Source organism: Erithacus rubecula (assembly GCF_903797595.1).
Source record: "Erithacus rubecula genome assembly, chromosome: 10".
Taxonomy (NCBI): Eukaryota; Metazoa; Chordata; class Aves; order Passeriformes; family Muscicapidae; genus Erithacus; species Erithacus rubecula.
In genome coordinates, this window is record NC_136662.1 from 6,383,575 (window position 1) to 6,406,903 (window position 23,329).

The window sequence follows — 23,329 nt, forward strand, 5'->3', positions numbered from 1 at the left end:
CCTTGGGATATATTAAGTAACTGTTTTCAGGATGAAGTACAGAAAATACCAACAAAAATTTCTTTGGGGTATCCTGAAAATAGTCGTTAAATGATCTGTACTGTTGTATAAATCTCCTTCCAAAGGTAAGAGTGGCAGTGCAAAAAGCAGGTAATTATTGTGTCTTTAGTGACATTTTATACTGTTCAGGTGCCCATTCCACAGCATACATATCCTGGAAAACTGCTGTAGTTTATCATACTGCTATGAGAATGTGTGATTGTGGAATATTCTTGTGCAATTTTGTACTCAGAAATGTTACCAATAACTAATTTGATTTCTAGTTCATTGATGTCATTGGAAAATTGTGAAAGACACATGATCCCCAAAATAACTAGTTAAAGAATGGGTTTATGTGTAGCAGATGTTTTCTCCCCTATATCAAATGTGAGAGAAGTGCTATATACCTTTACTTATATTGAATATATTGAACAAAGAGTTTGGGGCAGTATTGGTCACCCTTCTCCAATGCTCTGTGGAAAAAAATACCCAACCTCTTAAAACAGACCTTCATATTGTTTTCTTTTCTTATAGAAGAAACCACGGTGATACCTGATGCAGATTGTGGTAAGAACCAAATGCCTTATTCTCCTTCAGTCTTAAAATGTGACCAAATAATAAACTCAAATACAGAAAATTGGTAAAGCTGATAAAGCAGTAAAGATCAGTTAGCACCTTTAGCATACAAAATGTCTTCCCGTTCTGGAAGAAGTAAGATTAAAGTTATTTAACAATTTTCTTTTCACCTTCATTTACATTTTCTTTTAGGTATTGTTGGAGACATAAAAGACAGTACAACCAACTTTGATATGGCTGTAGTTTCACTGAATTTTCCAGCAAAAGACAACAGAGAATATATTATTTTGGGGGGTGACAAAAACATAACTGTGAGTTCCGTCAACAGTTCAGTAGAGCTTCCAAAATGCCAGATGTACACTGTTGAAGTCAAAATTGGCAAGTGTTCAGAAAAGACTTCTTTTCAAGTTCCAAAAGGTAGGCATGCAAGGGTTTTAGTCATTTATTTATTTTAAAATTTTTTATATGCAGTAATTCAGCTTCTCCTCTTGTCTCTTCTTGCTGCTTTTCAGAGAGTCAGAAAGTTTTCATATTTTGTCCAAGGTTTGCAAGCTGTTTTGAAGTGGCACATTAAAATTTCTCAGTATTTTCTTAAAGAATAATGTAAAAAACCCCATAGTTTTTTCATTCTGAAGAAAAAAAGGAACTTTAACTCTGTTGGCCATATGCAGTGTGGTAAACAATAGCAAGACCAGCCACCACTTCAAAGTTGTTGTTTATGCTGAATGTCTGGACTAAAACTTGAATTTATTATTTGAATACCTGTGTGTCTTTATCTTATGAAGGCCTTTTAAATTTTTACTTTCCATTTCTTATTAAATTCTTTGTATATTATTCTATGCTGATTGTGTCTTCATATTGCAGAACAAGTAAAAAAACATAAATGAATTATTATTTGAAAACTCAATATAGTAAATGTCACAATGATGTATAATATTCTTCCTTTCCAGATGTCAATAAACCTTTTCAAGTCAAGGACATAACCAACACATCTGCTGAGTTCTGCTGGAATCGCTCACTTACCTGTGCTTATGTGACTGCTGCCTGCAATGGAACATTTCTAGATTTTTCTCCAAGTGGGTTATTTATTTAATTTTAAAAGCATTGTTGATATTGTCTTTTGGTGAGAGACTGGCAGATTTAAATTAATTGTTCCAGTCTGAGGGAAGGGTAGCTCAGAATTCCTGGGATTGCCTGTTGGAGGACTGCCATCCCCACACAGAGTGTGGATCTGGGAAAATTCAAACCCAGAAAAATCTTTTGCAGAGTTTAACAGCTCCACAAGTTGCACAAATTCTGGAGATTTCGAGGTCCTGTTTGGTTTCTTGAAGGGCAGCTGAGCAGTTTGGAAGTGCTGCAGTCTGTGGGTGTGCTGTGAGCTGACCCCTGGCAGGCTGCCTTGGCTGCTGGCTGCACAGGCTCTTGGACAGTGTGAGGCCAGGCTCTCTGCTCTCAGAGCCAGTCAGCCTGAGGACATGCTGGCTCAAAGGCACCTGCTGTGACAGGGCAGATGTGGATGGCACATTCTTCATGTGCCCCAGAAGAATGGGTGATAAATGTGTGGGGCTGGAGATTTCCTGCTTCAGGGAGCCATTCCAGGATTCTACCAGACTCCCCCTGATGTGTTCTGATTTTTGTAGGAAAGCTGTTTCCTTAGAAAGTCAAATCATGACCTTTAGTTATGAAAAGTAAAGATCTATGCAAACTAAATTAGTATGTAAGAACCAAAAATGTAGTCATTGGATCAGGTTGTACATTTTTCTGTTTGGAATATTATGATGGTTTATTACAAATGATATTGAATAAATATGGTAAAGAAAATCTCGGTTAAAATGGGGCCACATACTTTTGGAACTGTGAAAAATATTGATAAAGTTCTTCTTGTGTCTACATATTCACATCCTGCATCAATTTTAGACTCTGAAAATTTAACTTGTGGAGTGCTGGGAGGTTTATTACCACACCGTCATTACAACTGCACTGCATACATGTATTTTAATGGAAGGAATGTTACCAGCCAAAGCTTTGATGTAAGAACAGACTATGGTGGTAAGTCCAGTGCTTACTTTTGCTTTACATTTCACATGTTTCTGGGAACTCTACTATGAAACCCATTATCTGGGTTTCCTGGGGTTAAAGGTACACTTTGAGCAGCATTCTCTGCTGCACAGCTCCTTCCTGGTCTCCTGCCCTAGGTTGTTCTTTGATTGCAGTCACTCTCTCAGTCTTCTAGTCTGAGCCTTTCTTTACTTCTGTCAGAGACTGTGATTATGTTTTGTTGTTTTGGAGATTGAGAACGTGGTCAACTGTATGGAATTTCGAATGAAAATGCACTCATGAAAAAAGTACAGACCCACACACATAAAAGTGCAGATCTAGTCTGAAACAAGTCTTAAATTCTTGATTTGAAGATACTGGAAATTATAGTAAAATGTGATGTTGCTGTATTCACCTTGTCCTGAATTAATGAAATATATAAAATTACTGTAATACGATGCTTTTACTCAGTTTATGCTTATGTATGTTTTCTTGAAATAGAGTCCAAAAAATATTACATGTTGCTTTAGTATCTTGCTGTAGTGCAGACAAAATTTAATCTAATTAATAAAAGTAGATAAAAAGAGGAATACTTTTATTTTCATTTATTGCTAACTATTGTTATTGTTCTTTTACAACAGTTCCAGAAGCACCATGGGACATTAGGGAAACACATAAAAATAACAAAAGTGTAACAGTTGAATGGAGAAAACCTAATGACACTTCAAAGGGTCCCATAGATGGCTACTTTGTGAATTTCACTGTGGGAGACAAAAGTAAGTACATTCACTGTTAAATAATTCATTGAATGTACATAATTACAGAGCACCAAGCATAATGCACTTCCAAGTCCTATTGGAATCTCTTAACATTGCATTTTTTTTAAAGACAAAAAGTTAAAGTTTCCTTCCTTTAGGGCTGTTCCCATTGAACTTTCAGTTGTGATTATTCAGGCCACCATGTCAGGACATGACCCTCTCATGCTTCAGTTGGCATAAACATATGGCAGTTAGGCATAAACATGTTTAGATAGGTATAACCAAGAGATTGTCTTCTGCTAAATGGCCACTCCTTTTAGATATGCTGATATAGGCCACCTTACATTTCAATGAATAAATTTGTATCCATTGTAGTGGGATCATGTTCTCCAGATGCAAGCTTTTCTTCAAAACAAGGACTGGAAAATGATGTTTTTAATATGAAGAGCCTGATACTAATAAACATGTATCACGTTTAAGCTAGTCCTGGCTTGATTCATCCTTTAGGCTTAGTTCAGCCTTTCTGTTCACATACCACAGGTTATATAAACCTGGGCTGTCATGCTCCTGTGCTCCTCTGATACTAGTCTTTCCCATTCCCCATGTCCCACATTTGACCACAACCCAAAAGGGTGGCAGCCCCATGAGCCAGTTTCTGTGGCTGGTTTGGCTTGGCCAGTGTAGAAAATGGAGGAGATGTGTGGGTGCAGGAGGTCGCATGGCAAGCAGGCAGAAGGAAGCACAGAAAGGCCAATGGCTTCCCAGCTTCCTCCCCACCAAAGCCCAGCTGCAGGGTGGCCAGGAGCTTTGCTCATGTTGCTTCTCATGCAATTATTTTCTTCTGGTGTTTGCACTCCTGAAGGCAGGACTACAACATCTCTGGCATCTCAACAGGACAGACTAGCTCAGTGTGCAGTGACACCTTCCTACTTCCCCCTTCCCAGGCTGAATGTAAATACTCTCCATGTATTTACGTGTTAACTCCTCTTGCCCATCTTCACTTAGCATTAGTAAGCAAAGCAGAACAATCAGATTGAGGCAATTAAAATAGAAAAACACACGGCAGTGTTTCAGGTAGCTCTGATAAAGTGTAAGAGTTGCTGTGCTCCTAACATAGATTTTATTAATTTCATTTTTCAGGTGTTTGTTCGGAAAATATCACCAAAACTGTCTATACTTGCAATGACCTTGAATCCTATACCACAGGTTCTGTATATGTGTCTTCATATACAATCAACAAACGCAATTACACACTGGCAAGTAGAAATGCAAAATATGCATTTATAACAGAAGAAGGAGGTAAATCTGTTTGCTAACTGTTATGACATAGCCTGATACTAACACATAGAATTTTTACTTTCCTAGTGTAGTTCATTATATTTTATACATGATATTACTATTAGCCAAGAAACTGAATAACTAACATTAAAATAATTGTACTGACATTCATATCATTAGCACCCCTTTTAAAATTATTTAATGTTGATCTATTTTTAGTTATGCACTTTGTATTATATTTAGTTAATATTATATTGTATTTTTCTTATATATATATAATTTTAAAAAGAAGATTTCATTTACTTGAAATTGTTGTGAAGTTTTTAGGAAACATTATGTCCCAATATAAATAAAAAAATTGAATTAAACAAAAAGAGAATGAAAAAGTTTGTTTTTTTAATTTGTGGGATGAAAGCTACAAAGATGTGCAGCTTTTACCTTCTGTTGTGTAGTTACCTTGTTTGCTTGTAGCAGACCCAGGCTACACAAACACTGTCCATCTATAATGGATGTCAATTAGTTTGGATGTACCTGTACATAGCTTCCAACATTAGGTTAAAAATGAAAAAATGTGTGCCAACTGTTTTGCTGACAGAAAGGTCTGTGCATCTTTTTGGGGCTATCCTTTCAAAAGTATAGTTTGAAGTATACAGGGATCAGAATTGTCACCTGAAGTCAACCGTCCCCCTTCCCCAGAAAAAGTGAATAAATTAATTTACTGATAAATATAAACAGGTTGATCTGAGACTTAACTGTAGTATAAATTTAAATATGGCTTTAATTTTTAGGCAACCCTAATATGAGCATAATCATAGTTATATCCTCTACAAAAATCCAGTTTGAGCATATTATCCTTTGATTCCCCCCTTTTCTGAGTTCCACTCATTTTAATAATTCAGGTGAAAATTAAAGTCTACAATATAAGTTTATGGATGTGCAAACAACCTAATTTCCCTCATTTTTTTAGAAAATAACGAGTTGCATCATGAATTAATGGTATTAATTCTTGAACTGAAGAGTGTATCAGTAGAACACAATCCTTGGAAGTAGGAAAACCCCTACATTTTAATCTTTAACAAACACATTGCCTCCAGAAATATTCACTTTCTCCTTGTCATGGCTCTTTCAGCAGCACATGGAATAGGAATCTAACAGATCTGTCCTTTGGATAAATATGATCAGCTATGATGGAACCTCACACTCAGCCAAGTCAAATATCCTGCCACTCCTCCCCTGGGATATTTGATCTGCTTATAAAGCCTTACAGGTCTTAGCTCTTCACATGAAGAAAAAAGCAGCTGCCATTTTTCTTTTTCAATGTGCTGTTTTGCAAGTTGACATGATTTTGTACTTTCTACTGAAATGTGTCTGCTGAGATATGGCTACTGCCTTACACAGGTTCCCTCATTTACTTTCTGAAAGGTTTTATCAGCTCTCAGTTAAAGGTCCCTTGGCTGTGCCACTCAGCCTGAAACCTCCTGCATTTGCTGCAACATACAAACTAGAGTTTGAAACCACAGATTAGACTTAAGAAATTCTGTGTCATTAAAGTTTTTGTGGCTTTAGGCCAGATTTAAATGTAAGGACACTATTCCAAATATTACAATATACTAGTGCCTCCTGGGAGAAAATTTAATTTACAGTAGTTTTGAAATTAATATTCACATGGAGAACTCTTTTTTTCCTCCTATCTTGTCTGTTGCCCCATGTTCCTCATATGAGAAAGTGATGTCAGATGTAAGAGAGATTTGCCATCGTAGTATTTTTGCAGTCTGAATGTCAGTAGAGTCTTTTCAGTTCCACTTCACACCTTTTCCAGCTCAAATAAGCCCATGATTAAGTCAAAATTGATTTTACTTATCTTGTTAAATTGGGACTGAAATTTTTAAAGAAGAACATATATTAAGTTATTGAGAGAAGACAGGAAACAGACAAGCACATACAGCTTGAAATGTTTGGTTTGAAATTATAAGAATAGAGCAAGTAACCCTTTTTCTTGTCTACAGTACCAGAAAAAGTGGAGAATGTTAAAATAGCATTGACAGCTGATAATGCTGTCCAGATAACCTGCAGAAAACAGAAAGTGTATGGACCCTTTGCAAGATTTTATTTGATGTGGGAGAATGATAAAAACCCTGAAGAGAAAGACAAATGTGAATTTCATAAAGAAAATCTCTTGTACTTGACAAACTATACATTTAAGGTAAGTTAGCTTATTGCATTAAAATATAAAAAACATTGATGCATTTTCATTTTTTAAGCATATGCTTGATTTTAGGAAAGAAGGCAAATATGGCGGCAGAGGCATCAAGTTATAATCTGTAGGCCTCAGGTCTAAAAAAGTAATTATTATTTTTGGAACTAAAATGCATATATGCCAAGCCTATCAAGCAATCCCTGGTGTGTTATTCCACATAGGTTCTAACAGCAAGAAAAATGCAAGCAGAATAGACTGTACTCGGCTCAGAGAGAAGTTTGAGGTTCCTATAAGATTAAAATAGTTTCTGGAGTATGACTGATATTTTAGTTTTTAAAACATATTCCATTTAATGAATGAAGATTTTTGGTTCTTCAGGGACTAATTAGTGTAAAGCTGTTCAGATCCTTTGCATGTCCTTACATCAGCCTCTTTCAAGCCAGTCCTTGTGTCCATACAAAACAGATCATCCTCTGTTTACACTCTTCACTTTCCTGAAGGCTTCCTGCAATTTCCTGCCAGGCATTTCACCCATTTGGGGTTGCCTGCAAAACCAATGGTCTTGTGTGATTCCCTTAATATGGCCAGTAGGGATATTTCTTATATTCTGATAGCTCCTCTCAGTAAAGTTTAGGCAAGAAAATAACCACTAAGAGTGATGGAGTTTTACTACTTTTAGGATGCAGTTTCACTTATTCCCCACAGTCTTTTCCTCCTTCTATTTTTTTACCTGCAAAAATGGAGTATCAGAGAAGTTGAGTAGTCTCAGTTTGATTTCAATATTTGCCAGTATTGTCCCAACAGATTCTGCTCAGAAAGCTTTATATTTGGAAAATAAAAATGAGGTCCTGTAGGAGCAAAAGATTCATGCATTGTCTCAGTAGCACAGAACCTCTGTGCCATTTAAGGTTTTTGTCCACTGCTTTCAGTGAGCAGTTTTCCTAACAGAAGGAATTTGCTTCTGTACCTCTAAATTCTGGCTTCTGCTTTGCACTTATTTTGCCTAATTCTTACCCAAAAAACAGAGAAAGCCTTATGGGCTGAGATGGTAATGAAAAGACTCTAGTCAAGTTATAGAAGACTCAAGAGGAAAAAAAAAACAAAACCAGAGTGAAATATTTGACTGCAAGCTGTGTTTTAGATCTGATGAGAATTTCTATTAAGGAAATTTAAAAGATTGAATAAATATTAAATATATGACAAAGCGTAAACACAGCAAAACAAAGTTAGTGCTTTAACACCATTTAAAGTACCCAAAAGTTAATGATGCAAGAAAACACCTTATTTAATTAAACTTCTATGAATTACTTATCCATGCATAAATTTGTACTAAAAGCATCAAGTTCAGTGGATTATTTTTGTATTTACTCTTGCAGCAAATGGGATTTTTATATATTGCATGGTTATTTTTCAGATTTGAGAGGCTTAATAAAAGATAAAATTTATTTTACTTTGAGATGCATCTGATTTTTACTTTGTAAAGTGTGTTTTCTATTTTTCTAACTTCTTTTTCCTGTCATCTCCATATTTTTGAATGCTGATCTTGCTGTAACTTGGGTAGAAGTCTGAGATGCACATTAAGTGCAGAGATTGACAGCAGACACAGCTGTCAATGATGTTGTCAACAGATGGATGAATTTCAAAAATCCATTGTGCTTTGTTTTTTAAGAATTGTATGCAGAAATTTTTACTTGTCATATCTGAACATCTCTATTATTGTCACTCATTGCATACAGATCTTCGTGTCTAATGGAAAACATAATGGGCCAGCTGTAGTGGAGAATATAAAAACCAGATGTAAGTAAATATGTACAGCACCTTTAACTTTAGATTTTAGCATAATATAAACAATGTAAATTGTGAATTCAGTTAAATAGCTACTAATTAAAAATCCAAACTTCCTGTTTTATAGTTAATATTGATCTGCATTTAAAAAAATATTCTCATTCAGTATTAATGTAGCAGATCATGTTGACAAGTCGTTAATCATAACTCAGAATTATTACACAGCTGTGGTTTCTTCAGGAAACATTCAAATGCAACTAGAAATTAATTTCTCTAACTGACATTATTCACTTTAGGATTATTTTCCTGTGTTCAGATCCTGCATTTCAGGAGCTGAACATCTGTGACTTGGCAGAGGTTCCCAATTTGTAGATCAGGAGCAACTGAGAGCTGCACTGTACATGTCACACAGAGCAGGAGACAAGCACAGCAATGCTGAACCAGTGACTTTTAGCATTTTGACAGGTGGACATGGAGAATTTAAGGGAAAGTTTTCTTAATGAAAACATAAAATCCCCTTCTGTACTTTGGCATAGAATACTCAAACTTACTATATTTTCTCTTACAAAAGACCCCAGACCAAAAATTTATGAACCCTGCTTCTAGGGAGTATACAGGTTTCTTTTCATAAAAGTAATTTTAAGAAACAAAGAAGCAATAAATATATTCTTTTTCTGTTGGTAGATAATTCTAGAGCCTTGATTATATTCTTGGCATTCTTGATCATTGTGACTGTACTTGCTTTACTACTGGTTCTGTACAAAATCTATGATCTTCACAAAAAAAAGCTGAGGTAAGCTTCATGTTTCTCCCCCTCTCTTACATAATTGGAAGGGGGGTGGGGGTGGCTTTTGGTTTTCCACAAAATTTCACAGTGGGTAGTGGAAAAATGCTGCAAATTGGATGTTTCATTAATACTTAGAAAGGATATTATTTTACCTTTAAATCCTTTTAAAAGAAGCAAATTTTTTGGTGTTTGTTTAGCAAAACAAGTATAGTGAAATAAATTTAAAATCTCTCTGTTCTATCCTTGTTCAAGGCAAGAACAAAATGACTTGTCCCTAGTTTCGTGAAAAAAAAAATCAGAAATATCTGGCAAACATTTCCTTCATTATTTAAATCAAAAGTAATGAAAATAATCCACACTTTCTAAGAACCCTTTAAAATGCTTGTTCACCCTAAACAATATCTCAGGGAGGTGTTGCTATTGCAATAATCTCTGGATGGCTCAGCAGTTCTGTGGGACAGAGGATGGCAATGGAAGGATGGCATCGCCCTGCAAAGCCCTGCTGCTCTCCTGAGGGGGCACTGGCTGCAACTGGGGAAATTTCCTCTGAAACCTCTCAGCCCTCTGGCAGCAGCAGGACTTGGTGACTCCTCCAGGCCCTTTCCTTTCCCTGCTCTTCCCCTTAGGGGGACAGGGAGCTGCTCTTGCTCAGACAGAATGTTTTGTGTTTAGGAAAGCCAAATTGATTTTTGCCTGTACAGCTCCAGAAAGCCTGACTTGTCCTGGGCTACTTAGCATAAAAACTTATATTTTATGTATGCGTTAGTTTTCTGTCACTAGCAAGAGAAGACGGTGTGGGCAGTCTCTCCAGTGAAGACATTAAATACATGTTTGTTAAAGGTGAGATGGGCAAAATAAAGCAGGCACTAAAGCTTTTTGATGTGGCCACCTTGTTTCTCTATCTTGGGCCAGAAGGGCAGGAGGATAAGGATCCCAACCACCTCTGCATAATCCCAGGTGTAGCACTCTTGTTTCACAGACAGCTTGTAGTGCAGGCTGCTGGCTAAAAACAGCCCTGGTGTTCTCATACAAAACTGATTGCATTTAACTTATTATCATATATATCTTACTAGTCAAAGCATTTACAGGTGCTTCTGTTTCTTGCAGCAGTTCTTCTGAAGGTGTGAGCCTTGTTGCAGGTGAGTATCTTTATATATTTAGCAATTTATATTTATTTCCATCTAGCACAGGGAAATAAAATTAGTCTCAGGTCTTGCTACCGCCTTTGGGTTTTTTGCATTCTAGGTTGCATACACATATTACAAATATCAACATGATAGCACCTTATTTGGAGAGATAAAATACTTCAGTAAATACACAGAAGTATTTATACTTGAGTGAACTGAAAGTTCATCAGTGTTTGAAAAATTAGATTTATTACTCAATTAAAAACCCAGTTATAGTTATCCCATTCAAATAATTTAGAACACTAAAATTCACAGAAACTAACTACATTAAATGGCAAGTAGGACTGTGTTGAAATTCAAATCCATTTGTTTAGATACACAGTTATTAAAAAAATAAAACTTTTCGATGTAAATTACAAAAGATACATGTCTAGCAAGAGATGTTAAAACTTGTTCAATTGTTATTTTATCATTCAAGATGATATTGCAGATTATTGCAACTCAGAGCATAAATTGGAGAAAATCTGGAAAGTTAGGTGATAGATATTATATTTTAATCACTGACAACAACTGAGCAGAGCTGAAGCAGAAGGCAAGGCTGTGTAACTGCTGTGAGTGTTGAGGCAGTTGCTGTGCCCTGAATGTGACAGTCACCACGTTGTGCAAAGCTATTTATGTGATGTCCCTGCACGTGGCCTCCTCCAGCAGTGTCTCCAGTCAGGCAGCACAGCTGGAAAAGTTCTCTTATTCCCACAGCCTGTTTGGGCAACACCAGTTTTATAAAAATAAATACACCAAGTCAAAAGACAGAGTTTAGTTCTTTTGCTAATTTCTCTGGCAGTTTTAGAATCCCATTTATTGAAGTGTAATGTACATTTTCAGCATCAGTAACAATAAACATTTGATTTATTTACACAGTTAAAGATGATGACAAGCAACTTCTCAACATAGACCCAATACCCTCAGAGCTATTGCTGGACACATACAAGAGGAAGATTGCAGATGAAGGAAGGCTCTTCTTGGAAGAGTTTCAGGTTTGCCCTTCACTCAAAATATACCACAGGTTTTTATCCAGGTGGTTGGAAGAATTCCATCCAGGAGGATGTTTGATTATATGTACTAGTTTGAAATAAATAAATAAATAATGTAGAAAATTGAGTGAATGCTCATCTAAGGTCAAATAGTTCTCAGTTAATTTTGTTACCAGTCTCTTCCCCATTGCAAGATGAAAATACTTTGTTTTCCTGATGTTCTTCAGCAAAAGTAGAAAGTATTCAGTCTAAATACCTCTCATCCTAAAGTACCTTTTAATACATATTTTTAAACTTTGTCTTACTTCATAGCTATGAGGATATAAATAATACGTAATTGTTGAGATATATACTAACTAAATCAAGGAGAAGAATTTTTTAAACTTTAGATATAAGAAATATATGAAGTAATATCTTATGAATTATAATGTTACCTTCCAGATTCAGAAATGCTGAGTTTTTTCAATATTCATTTGACTCTAAGTAAAAGCTATTCTAAATCTAGGCTTAACTAATAAAATATTTTTTTTTTTATTTCACAGAGTATTCCTAGAGTTTTCAGCAAATTTTCTATAAAGGAGGCCAAAAAGAGCCATAATCAGAACAAAAACCGTTACATTGATATTCTTCCATGTGAGTATTTGTAACAGTTTTAACATGTTTTATAAATGTTTGATTTCTCACTGCCTTGAGATAATATAATTATTTTGGTTTAAATTATTTAAACAGATGACCACAACCGTGTTGAGCTCTCAGAGATGCCAGGAGATCCAGGATCAGACTATATCAATGCAAGTTATATTGATGTGAGTGACTTTTACTTAAAAAAAAGTCTTATACACTATTGAAGAAATCCTGTAGTCTGTGCATTTAAAGCATCAACACCTTGGAGGATTTCCACTGGGGTTGCTTTCACCTTTGTAATGTATTCAATTTATTTTTAAAGTTGCAAATCTTTTAGATTGTTCATGCTTTCTTTCTAAAAGTTGATAACAATGTACCTTTTGCAGGGCTTCAAAGAACCAAGGAAGTACATTGCTGCACAAGGTATTTTATAATCTTAAAAGAATATGCTTTCTTTATTCACCCTTTTTTGCTAGAGTAGTAAAAATCCTATTAGGAAGCTTAAAGGAAAAATGAAAATCTGGCATTTTGAAATTTAATATGACAAAGTTGTGGATGAGTTTTTGCTTAGGGACTTTTGTGACAATTAATAAATTGTACTTCAAAGGCAGATTTCTCATGTTGTATAATTTTACACCAAAAGTTTTCAGATTTCATAGCTCTGCACTAAAGGTACAGATGAGAGTTTTAAAAGGCTGTAGCCTAATGGCAGCAGCCATAATGAAATCAAGTGTGTGGCTGTTACTTGCATGATCTCTGGTTAGCTCTTCAGATTGCATGGCTAAGCATGTCAAGCAGGCATGTGTTTTTTCATGTGGTTGCACTCTGTAAAAGTCTCTTAAATTGTCTCCTTCTAGGCCCCAAGGATGAAACCACAGATGATTTCTGGAGGATGATCTGGGAACAGAAGGCCACGATTATTGTCATGGTGACTCGCTGTGAGGAAGGAAAGAGGGTGAGATATATCCATCCTTCCCTCCTTCTATCTTTCCATCCTTCTTTTTTCTGAAATCCAAGTGGATTGCTGTGCTGTGCTGAATTACATGTTCTTCTTAAGTACTTTTTTCCCCATTCTTTGCTGTTCTCTCGCTGTGGTGTAACCTGTGTTGGAAAGTATGCCAAAACAGTGTTGCCTTATGAATTACCAGTCTTATCTGAAAATATCACTTTAGTCACAGCAGTAAGTAGCAGAGAGTGAGCTTCCAAGTAACACTTAATTAATCCAGAGAAGGGTTCAAGGTAGAACTTTAGCTCCTCATAGACCTGTCAGAAAAGATATGGTTTCTATTTTTCTCTTGTCTATTCTGATGTCCTGGCAGTGTCCCCAGTAGATCCTAGAAAGAAAATTTTTCCTCTGTTGCCTTTATTTAAGTGGAAGGTTGGGTTCTTCTGGCCTGTTCCTTATTCCAGGTACAGCAGGAAGAAGGGGAACTGCTGTTCTAGGTGCAGTTAAAGATGTTGACAGCCTGCTGATGTACAGCACACCCAAGCTGATGTTATAGGCAGGCAGGAGCAGCAGCCCTCATTGAAGACTGAAAAGGAAAGCATGGAAATAGCTACAAACATTTCTTCAGCCATCAGGCAACAGCAGCAGTCACTCTTCATTGTTTCAACTAGTGTACAGGATTTTTTTTCCCCCACTATCTGAATTTAATCTGAAGTTAAATTCCATGGCCATAAATTTCAGGTCAGAAACCTATGTTGCTAGATATTTGGAATTGAAAAGTTGGAAAAGCAATACTGAGTTGCCATCTACTTTGAATTAGGCTTTTTTTCTAGCTCTCAATTCTCTGCCAGTTCACTTTTGGGCTGCTTACTTAACTTCATCTCTTCATAGAACAAATGTGCCCAGTACTGGCCATCAATGGAGAATGGAACTGCAACGTATGGAGACATCATTGTGAAGATTCATGAAAGTAAAACATGTCCAGACTATGTCATTCAGAAACTGCACATCACACATGTGAGTTAATTCAAAAGTGTGAGACTGATTGGAACTGGAGTGTCTATTTGCAGTCTGTGTTTCAAGGGAAAAGAGTCACCTTTCAATGGAAGATGTTCTGCAGTCATCACATATCTTAAGGAAAAAAATTAGGTGTAGGTGTAATTTCTTGCAAGAAATATGAGTTAGATATGTATTTCCCAACTTCAATAGGTATTTTTCCTTAATCCTCTGGAACCTTCCTTTAAGAGTAAACTGTTAATATGCTGCTAAGTGGTAAACAATTTATACACTGTGGTTTCCTTATATATTTAGTTTGTTCTCTAACATGAAAAATTTGCTGCTTTCTGTGTATCTCAGCATAACCCTCTGCAACTAAAATCAGTGTGACTCATAGATAACCATTATCTACTCTTTTGGTAATTGTACAGTGGGACAATTAAAATTCTGGTAATCTCAAGTGTGTTTATAAATACAAGCATTTTAAAATCACCATTTAGTTATGTGTAAATTATTAATGCTGATTAATTGCTCTCTTTCACGTATCTGAAGCCACATTAATTATCCTACATGTAATTGAGAACAAAATTTGCCATCAAAGGCTAAATACTCAGCTCAGGACCTTTGCAAAAATATTTCAATGATGATAAATGGAGCCTAAATCATAGCTACAAGCACTCAGACTCAAAGAGTAAATCTGCTGGCAGATCTTCAGCCAAGCAACAGAGTCTTGATTTGTGATTACAGCTGGAAATTCCTATTCTGCTGTCTCATATTGCATTAAAGTTTACTCAAGAAGTGGTCTAATTAAAAGAAAGCTGTAACTTTGTGTGGTCAGTGAGTGATCAAGGTGTTAAGAATTAACTATTTACAAAGACATTGCTTTGTTACTTGAGGAATCTCACATTAGAAATGAGTGATTGCAGAAAGTTGAGGGCTGATATTTTTAGAACTGTCTGCTCTTTGTTCAGCTGACATCATATCAATAAAGATAAAATTAATATTGGTTGTGGAATTGTAGAGTGGTCTGTGGCAAGAAAGTGAATACTTCTGCAGTTCTGGTAGAACAGTGATGTATAATTACTGCAACAATGGCAAATAACTGTATAAGTAGCTCTGCTGCAACTGGATAATTCAACTGTGAGTAAGAATTTTTAGGTTAATTAGTGGGAAAATGCCAGTGCAGCCATACAAATCTTGGCCAGTAAAGAATGTCATTGAGGCATTTTTATCCTGTGGTTTTATAATAATGGTTGTCAAAATTTATGTCCTCTCTTTTAGTCTAGCAGCAACATACCAAAATCTACTCAAGATTCCACATGCTTTGGGATTTAATCTAGTCACTTAGACTTATGAATACACCTGTATACATATTGATATATATTAGAAACCACACTTCACTTTTTCTAGGGAAGAGAAAGGACAACTGGAAGAGATGTCACTCATATCCAATTCACAAGCTGGCCAGACCATGGAGTCCCTGAGGATCCACATCTCCTTCTCAAACTCCGACGCAGAGTTAATGCTCTCAGCAACTTTTTTAGTGGTCCCATTGTGGTTCATTGCAGGTAAATATATATTATTCGTTAAAAGATTTGGTAATGTCAAATGACTGAAATGAAACTATTCAGAAAAGGAAGATGGCAAAAGTGTTTGTCTTATCCCAGATTTTATGACTTGAACACTTGAAAATGAGGCAGCAAAAGATACACAAGGATACGAAGAAAATTCATGTTGATAAAACCTGAGGATACACAGACTTTTGAAAAACAGCCTGATCAATGTTGGGCTGCTCTGGCTATAAGCACCAATATTTGGTCATGTTGGCCTTACTTCACTAAAAAATACTAAAAATGCAAACTCATCATCGTTTGTGTTGCCAATCAATTTACAGCAAGAAGCGTTATCAGTTGCTTTGAATCCTGCTGTTGCACATTTTCAGTCTCACTCTGTCAAGGCCTGCTGCCCTCAGAGAGGGAGTGTCTGGGTGCCCCTGGCAGGCATGACCAGGTCCCTTTGTGCACGGCAGTGCCGGCGTCGGGCGCACCGGGACGTACATAGGGATCGATGCCATGCTGGAGGGGCTGGACGCGGAAGGCAGGGTGGATGTCTATGGCTACATCGTGAAACTGCGGCGCCAGCCGGTGCCTCATGGTCCAAGTAGAGGTATGTCCCCTGAAATTGCTCCTGTCACAGCTCTCCTGTGCTACTTCAGCAGTACTCACCAGTGCATTGCTCAGCTCAGTTGTAGCTGTTGCTAGAAAATATAGCTCTGAAAAGTATTAAGAGCGGAAAAAATTTCCAATGTAATTTTTCAATTTTTGAAACTTCAACTTTTTAAGTTCAGGCTTTAGAAGAGGAAGCCAAGGAGAACAGCTTTTTGGCATGCAATTCTTAAGTGCAAAACTGAACTTTCAAAGTCAAACTCGATTTTAAAAATGCTAAAATGCATCTGCCTAAGTGCAATTTTCATATGAGTTGAGTACAGGAAAAGTTATGGACTGATGCATTGCATGTTTTTAACTTTTTTCATAATTTTTCAGTTTTAACACTTGTATTTAATATCTGTTTAATATTAATGCTTAACATTATTAACACTAATGATATTATCACAGGAGTAATAGCTTTTCAGAATGATTTTCAAAAGTGATATGAGGTTTTTTTTTTTTTTTACTCTTTAATAATCTCTTGTTTAAACTCTTCAAATGGGAAACACCAGTCACAGTACATCCTTATTCATCAAGCACTGGTGGAATACAATCAGTATGGAGAAACAGAGATCAGTCTCTCAGAACTGCATTCCTCCCTTAACAATCTGAAAAGAAAAGACCACCCGAGTGAGGCTTCTCTGCTGGAGGCAGAGTTCCAGGTAAATAAGCTTTGCATTCCAGTTGCCCTCACTTCTCATTTATGTTAAAAAATGCCTTGCACCATAGTCATGAGCTAGAGATACCACAGGTAACAGATCATTTAGGTGCTATTTTACTTCTCTGGCACAGAAAGTTTCTTTACATTCATGAAAAAATGCCGTATACTAATGAAGTTTTATTTCTGCTTTGATGTTAATATTTTTAAGAAAGATGGAGCTCACAGAATTATTGGTTGTGTCTGTGTTCATGATTCCCTGTGTCATTGTACATGGCATAGAAGGCATTTTTAAACACTAGTACCTCTGGTACCAAAGTTTAAAGAACCAAAGTAAGTAAATATGAAGACCGGGGAAAGGGAAAGGGAAAGGGAAAGGGAAAGGGAAAGGGAAAGGGAAAGGGAAAGGGAAAGGAAGATGAAGACTGGGTGTGAGAGTCCTGAGGAGACAATGATCTCAAGAACCATTTTAATCAATCATTTTATCAAACATCCTCTTTCTTCAGCGATTGCCTTCCTATAAGGGGTGGCGGACACAGAACACTGGGAATCGTGAGGAAAATAAAAGCAAAAATAGGAATGTCAACGTGATTCCTTGTAAGTATTTTCCATTGTCATGTTTTATACCCCCTTGCCTTATTTTATCTTTCTTCTATTAGAAAAAAATTGAAAAAATTAGCAAATCACTTTACAGAACAGTATTTGATTAGTATTCTCAACACTATAAAATCCTAAATTTCTTAGAGTGATTAAAAAAGAAGAGATGAGTTTTTACCAATGTGAATTATGGGGAGTGTTTATTTCAAACAAGGTGGCCTTGGTTCTGTAGTCTATTGTGAAAGGACTGGCCTTTTCTATCCCCCCTCCCCCTCAAATGCCATGCCCAGGGAGCCGTGTGCTGTGACAGTGACACTTTGTCTCACACAGATGACTTTAACAGAGTGCCCATCAGGCACGAAGAGGATTGCAGTAAGGAGGGTGAGCATGATTCTGATGAGTCCTCGGATGAGGACAGCGACTGTGAGGAATCCAGCAGATACATCAATGCTTCCTTCATAACTGTATGTATTTAGAGGATCCACTGGAGGCATTTCACAAGCTTTCAGCTAAAACTCTTATTCTCTTGTTGGCATCACAATAGAATTTAGTTGAATAAGGAAGAAGGATCTGATGGCTGACTGGCAAATCCATCTATGTTTGAAACCATTAGCCTTCAGACTGGCCTCGTGATAACATGTATTTCCATTAGTGGTCTAATTTCCATTAGTCTACAAGTTGAACCAGATAGATTAATATTGTACCATTTAGTGAAATGTGACTATAGTTATTTACATGGACCAACCCTAACAGTGAAAATTGGAGCCAGCAATTTTTTTTGTATCATTATATATCCAAGGAAGAAGAACAGTTACTGGTCACGAATGAAGTAACTGATTTTAATGGAATTACTAGCTAAATTCCATTTATCTGAATCCTTTGAAATTCTGCACAGTTAGGATACCTATTCAAGGTAAATGCATCTTTATTTTAAGGAAGCTCAGTGTGAATTGACTAGTACACCAACTTTGTGTGGTAAAAACACAATTTCTTAGTGGTTAAATTAAATGGCTGTGTAAAGATGGATGTTTTACCCCTTAAAAATATGCTTGTCAAAAAATGGCAAGGTGATATCTTACCCACTGCAGTGTCAATATATCTTGTTGTCAGTCTGAAGTGATATTCTTAGGAGGATTGAGGTTAATATCATTTGGGTAGTAGAATTCCTGTAAGACTGATGCCTACTGTGATAGCATGTTTTCCCTATAAACAAACAGGTTCATTAATTTATTTCATGGGGTATTACTCAAATGATTAATTCTATTCTCATTTCAAATGAATTGAAGAAAAAAATATTTCTTTTATAGGGTTACTGGGGTCCAAAAGCCATGATTGCAACACAGGGACCACTGCAGAAACAATCTCTGACTTCTGGCAAATGGTGTTCCAGAGAAAAGTCAAAGTCGTTGTTATGCTGACAGAGCTGAAGGAAGGAGATCAGGTGGGGGCATTGTCTGCACAATGACACACTGAATATCCTCTACATGCAAACAAAACACTGAACTGCACTCTCTCATTCCCTTGCTGTTGTCAAGTGTTTTCCATAGGATGAGGAATTTGCATTTCCAATATATTTTGCTCTACCATTTACCTATTTAATTTACTTTCTAATGAATTTTTGAGGGAAAAGTGTATGATGCTGTACTTTAAAATACAATGGAACTCCTACTTTAAAGTCAGTATAGTCTCTAAGTGCATGTGAAAGGCAAATAAAAGGAGATTTGAGTGACAATCACTGACTTGTAACTTTTATGCATTTTAGGAACTCTGTGCACAGTACTGGGGAGAAGGAAAGCAAAACGTATGATGGCATAGAAGTTCAAATGGCAGATGTCAACTCTGGTCCTAGCTATACCATACGTGCATTTGATATTGCACATCTGAAGGTAAAAGTTTCTTTGCCAATTCCAAAAGGTGGTTTCAAGGAGTTTTTAAATTTAAAAACAAATTTATAAACGTAGCCTCAAGAAAGTGAAGAAACAGTTGCTACTGCAGTTATCTCCTGCTCTAAGAAATGGAAATAGTTTTTTTCTTCCGGACTAGCAGTCAATCATGAGAAATGCTATAAATTATCTCAAGTTTTCTGTTTAGTGAGTTGCTGAGATGGTGCTAGGGGAGTCTCAGGAGATCAGCTGTCTTTTGTACTTTGAACAAAGCTTGGATGTCTACCTACCTCATATTCATGAGGTAGAACTATCACCCTGCAGTTCCTCAGGAATATAATTCTTCCTTTGTAAATCAGCAGCAATAGAGTTACTATGTGAATCTGTATTTTATCCTGAACATTAACCACATCTCCACTGCTGTTTTCCAGACAAAAGAAACTCAGAAGGTGTATCAGTATCAGTACCATAAGTGGAGTGGCTGTGATGTTCCAGAAGTCCCCAAAGATTTAGTCAGCATGATTCTCAACATTAAACAAAAACTTCCAGCCAGACCAGTCCCTGAGGACAGCAGGAGAACCCGCAGTATCCCACTCCTTGTCCACTGCTGGTGGGTCTGAATTCAGCACACACATTCACCTAGCTCTGAGTTCTGGGTCTACATAGCAATCATAATTTTGGGATACCTACCTTTTCTTACAAGCCTTTCTGTGTGTCTGGAGACTCAACTCTTCCTAGAAAATTCCTTGAATTGCTCAAGCTTGGCTTTTTTTGGGATTGTAGCACACTTCTCTTGGGCAAGTGTGGGCACAGAGCAGGTGCTATGAGCAGCTGCCCTTGGCTGGTGCACCTGTTTTTTGAGGAAATGCTAGGTCAGAATGCACTTGCAGGATGCACTAGTGAACATCCAGTAGAGTTTTTAAAATCATCTCTTGCTCCAGGATACAAGTGTACTTTTCTAGGACCATTTCCAGGAATAGCCTTGCATGCCATCTAAACCAGATGATAATCCTGCTAACAATAATTGACATTGTAAGTCTGAAATTTTGAATTTTCCTCTTCCCCTTAAGTGGTACTTCAGATCCACGTAGTCTCTAGATAAACTATGTCCTGTGCAAATGCTACACATATACTTAATTGTGACAATTTCAGTAAGAAATGCTTTGGAAATATAATTTAGTATAAAGAATTTAAAATATATCTAACATTTAGTCAGAAGATTTCTGATTTTACTTTGTAAATTTACATGTACATTTTGTGTCATATTCTAGTGATGGATCACAGCAGACTGGTGTATTTTGTGCTTTAATGACCCTTTTGGAAAGTGCAGAAATAGAAGAAGTAATAGATGTTTTCCAAGTAGTGAAATCTCTTCGTCGCACCAGGCTTGGAATGGTCTCCACCTTTGTAAGTAAATCTTATGAATTAATAGAAAAAAAAAGAGATTATTTTTCATGGTCATAATATCCCCATAACCATAATTTCTGTATAGGGATCACTGATTCTAATCAGAGCATTCACACTCACCACCATTTGGGCATTGGCCCTTGCTGATAGGAATGAAGGAGTCTGAGATGTCCAGAGCTGCAATTCTGTACTGCCTTTGGCAAAGGTTGTATAGTATAAAATTGAAAATTGCATAAATTGCTGATCCTGCAGTTGGTTTGTGATGTACATGCAGTGTCCCTTCTACAGCTGGGAGATGAGCTCCATTTGCAGGCTGACAGTCACTGGGGGTTTTGTTTCAGTCACTCCAGAGGAGCTGTGGCAAACACTGTGCAGTTACCAACAAACCAGACTTGGGTGTCATCCATATGGGCAGGGCATTACGACTTTCCAGACTCAGTATAATTTGTGTTGTTTACAACTTAGGTACTCTCAAAACCATATTTTTGGTACATTATGAACCAAAAGGGCACTGAGTGTCTTGGAATATGCAGACAGTTTCAGATGATGCTATGTACACATGAATCAGACTAAACCATAGGAGCAACACTGTCTATGCCAAAAACTGTGGAAGCTGCTTCATATGCAGTCTTGCTTGTCCAACTATGTGCTTCAGTTCTAAAATGTAAGAGAACAAAGAAAGAATTGATTGATTCTTGGACTCTGAGCATTCCATTAACACTAACTTCTCTTTATTTTTAAGGAACAATACCAATTTCTGTATGACACCATTGCCAGTACTTACCCTGCACAGAATGGACAAATAAAGAAGAACAGCCAGCAGGAAGATAAAGTTGAATTTTGCAGTGAAGTAGGAAAATCAGATCAGGAAACTGATTTGATCACAACTGATCTTGCTCCACCACGGCCAGGGGAAATTGAGCCACCTGAAATATGTGATGATTCTAAGGCTGCAGATGGCACTAAGGGAACAGAAAGCTCTACAAATGGCCCCACAACTGCAGTTCTAACTTAGAGCTAGACTTATAAAACCATGCTTTTTCATATGCAAAAAAATCTTAAGCAAATGAGAGATAGGATTTCTCCCTCTTCCCACTTTTTTTTTTTTTTTTTTTTTTATATTTACTTATTTTGGTTTTTGAAAGGTACAATTTAAAGAAATACTTGAAACTTGGAGAGAGTGACAAAGAACTGTGGAATTTTATTTTTTGTGTAGATTTGCATTGAATACTTCTTCAGAAACCTTCACTATTTTTATACTTTTCCTTTTAGAAACAGTGTAATACTATGTACAGTGTAATACTATGCTGAGCAGTGCAAGCAAATTTCTTTATTCCTGTAACAAGGAAAAAAGCAACTCAGAACAAGATTATTGAGTTGCAAGAACAGGTCTGTCCTCACAACTACTAGCAAGTAAGTGAACCTATTGGTAAGCATATATTCTAGTATTTCAGGACTAATGAGAGCATTAATAATACTCTTGGGACTTGGAGGACTTTGCCACATAGTTTTAAGAACTTATGATTTACATCATGTGGCAATTCCAAGGAATACAGACTTACAAAGGGTTTGTAAATCCTCCCATATCAATGCAGAATATAAATTTTTGCATTTTTCTAACTGTCCTCAAGGTGTCCTTATTGCTCCACATATATTAATCTGATACTCCTATAGGAGTTTGGAGCTCAGCATTTGAATCTTTGCAACAGTTCTGGTGGAAAACATATCCTGTTTACTCTTAGAGCTTAAAATACTGACTGCTTGCACATCTACTTCTTATGCTTACTTTTATTTAAATGACTACTTCCATGAATGCCTCCAACCTCTTTTCAGAAATGGAAAATACTTTGATAATTTTCCTCCAAACTTGTAGATTTTTACTGATACAGGGATTTTTTTTTCATAATGATGTATGCTACAATTTGATTTCTTTTTCTTCTTCTTGCTGGATTTTAGCATATGTTTTCAGAACCAATAAAAAAAGTAATTAATAGTTGACAAATTATTTTGTTCTCTAGTACTATGAAAACTGGTCATGTATTTCTGAATGTATAAGATCTTGTGTTGTCCCATACATGGATAAATTTACAATGTCAGCAGGAAAACACATTATTAATTCTTCTAAAACTGTGCGTCTACCCAGTTAAGTGTCATGACTGTCTCAGGAAAGAGGAAAGAGACTTCATTTTATTTTACTTAAAGCTGTCAAAGGAGCAGTCACACAACAGATTCAGTGCTCAAGTTTATCACTGCTTATTCCTAGTTTCTCATTACAAAACATAATTGAAAACACTTAGAGCGCTGTCTAAACAACCATGTACAGTCACACTTGGTTAAAACCCTAATTTAATTGTGCTATTAGCCTAGATCAAATCTATCATTCACAATTATCAGCT

At 36.5% G+C, this 23,329-nt stretch overlaps 1 protein-coding gene across 1 annotated transcript in view; it reads left to right on the forward strand.

Annotated features, from left to right (window-relative positions):
* Nucleotides 1-22,895, forward strand: part of PTPRC (protein tyrosine phosphatase receptor type C) — a 57,909-nt gene extending 35,014 nt beyond the window's left edge. The window contains 29 exon segments of the mRNA XM_079313656.1: nucleotides 574-606; nucleotides 808-1,032; nucleotides 1,566-1,691; nucleotides 2,533-2,664; nucleotides 3,294-3,428; nucleotides 4,551-4,709; nucleotides 6,695-6,891; nucleotides 8,622-8,682; nucleotides 9,355-9,463; nucleotides 10,565-10,596; nucleotides 11,503-11,618; nucleotides 12,158-12,248; nucleotides 12,345-12,421; nucleotides 12,626-12,662; nucleotides 13,097-13,194; nucleotides 14,077-14,202; nucleotides 15,592-15,749; nucleotides 16,211-16,322; nucleotides 16,324-16,347; nucleotides 16,901-17,050; nucleotides 17,553-17,643; nucleotides 17,974-18,107; nucleotides 18,951-18,993; nucleotides 18,996-19,084; nucleotides 19,406-19,438; nucleotides 19,440-19,529; nucleotides 19,958-20,136; nucleotides 20,798-20,933; nucleotides 21,676-22,895. Of these exon segments, the coding sequence (XP_079169782.1) occupies nucleotides 574-606; nucleotides 808-1,032; nucleotides 1,566-1,691; nucleotides 2,533-2,664; nucleotides 3,294-3,428; nucleotides 4,551-4,709; nucleotides 6,695-6,891; nucleotides 8,622-8,682; nucleotides 9,355-9,463; nucleotides 10,565-10,596; nucleotides 11,503-11,618; nucleotides 12,158-12,248; nucleotides 12,345-12,421; nucleotides 12,626-12,662; nucleotides 13,097-13,194; nucleotides 14,077-14,202; nucleotides 15,592-15,749; nucleotides 16,211-16,322; nucleotides 16,324-16,347; nucleotides 16,901-17,050; nucleotides 17,553-17,643; nucleotides 17,974-18,107; nucleotides 18,951-18,993; nucleotides 18,996-19,084; nucleotides 19,406-19,438; nucleotides 19,440-19,529; nucleotides 19,958-20,136; nucleotides 20,798-20,933; nucleotides 21,676-21,948 (3,266 nt within the window). The 3' untranslated portion in view covers nucleotides 21,949-22,895.
* Nucleotides 22,896-23,329: the final 434 nt, after the last annotated feature.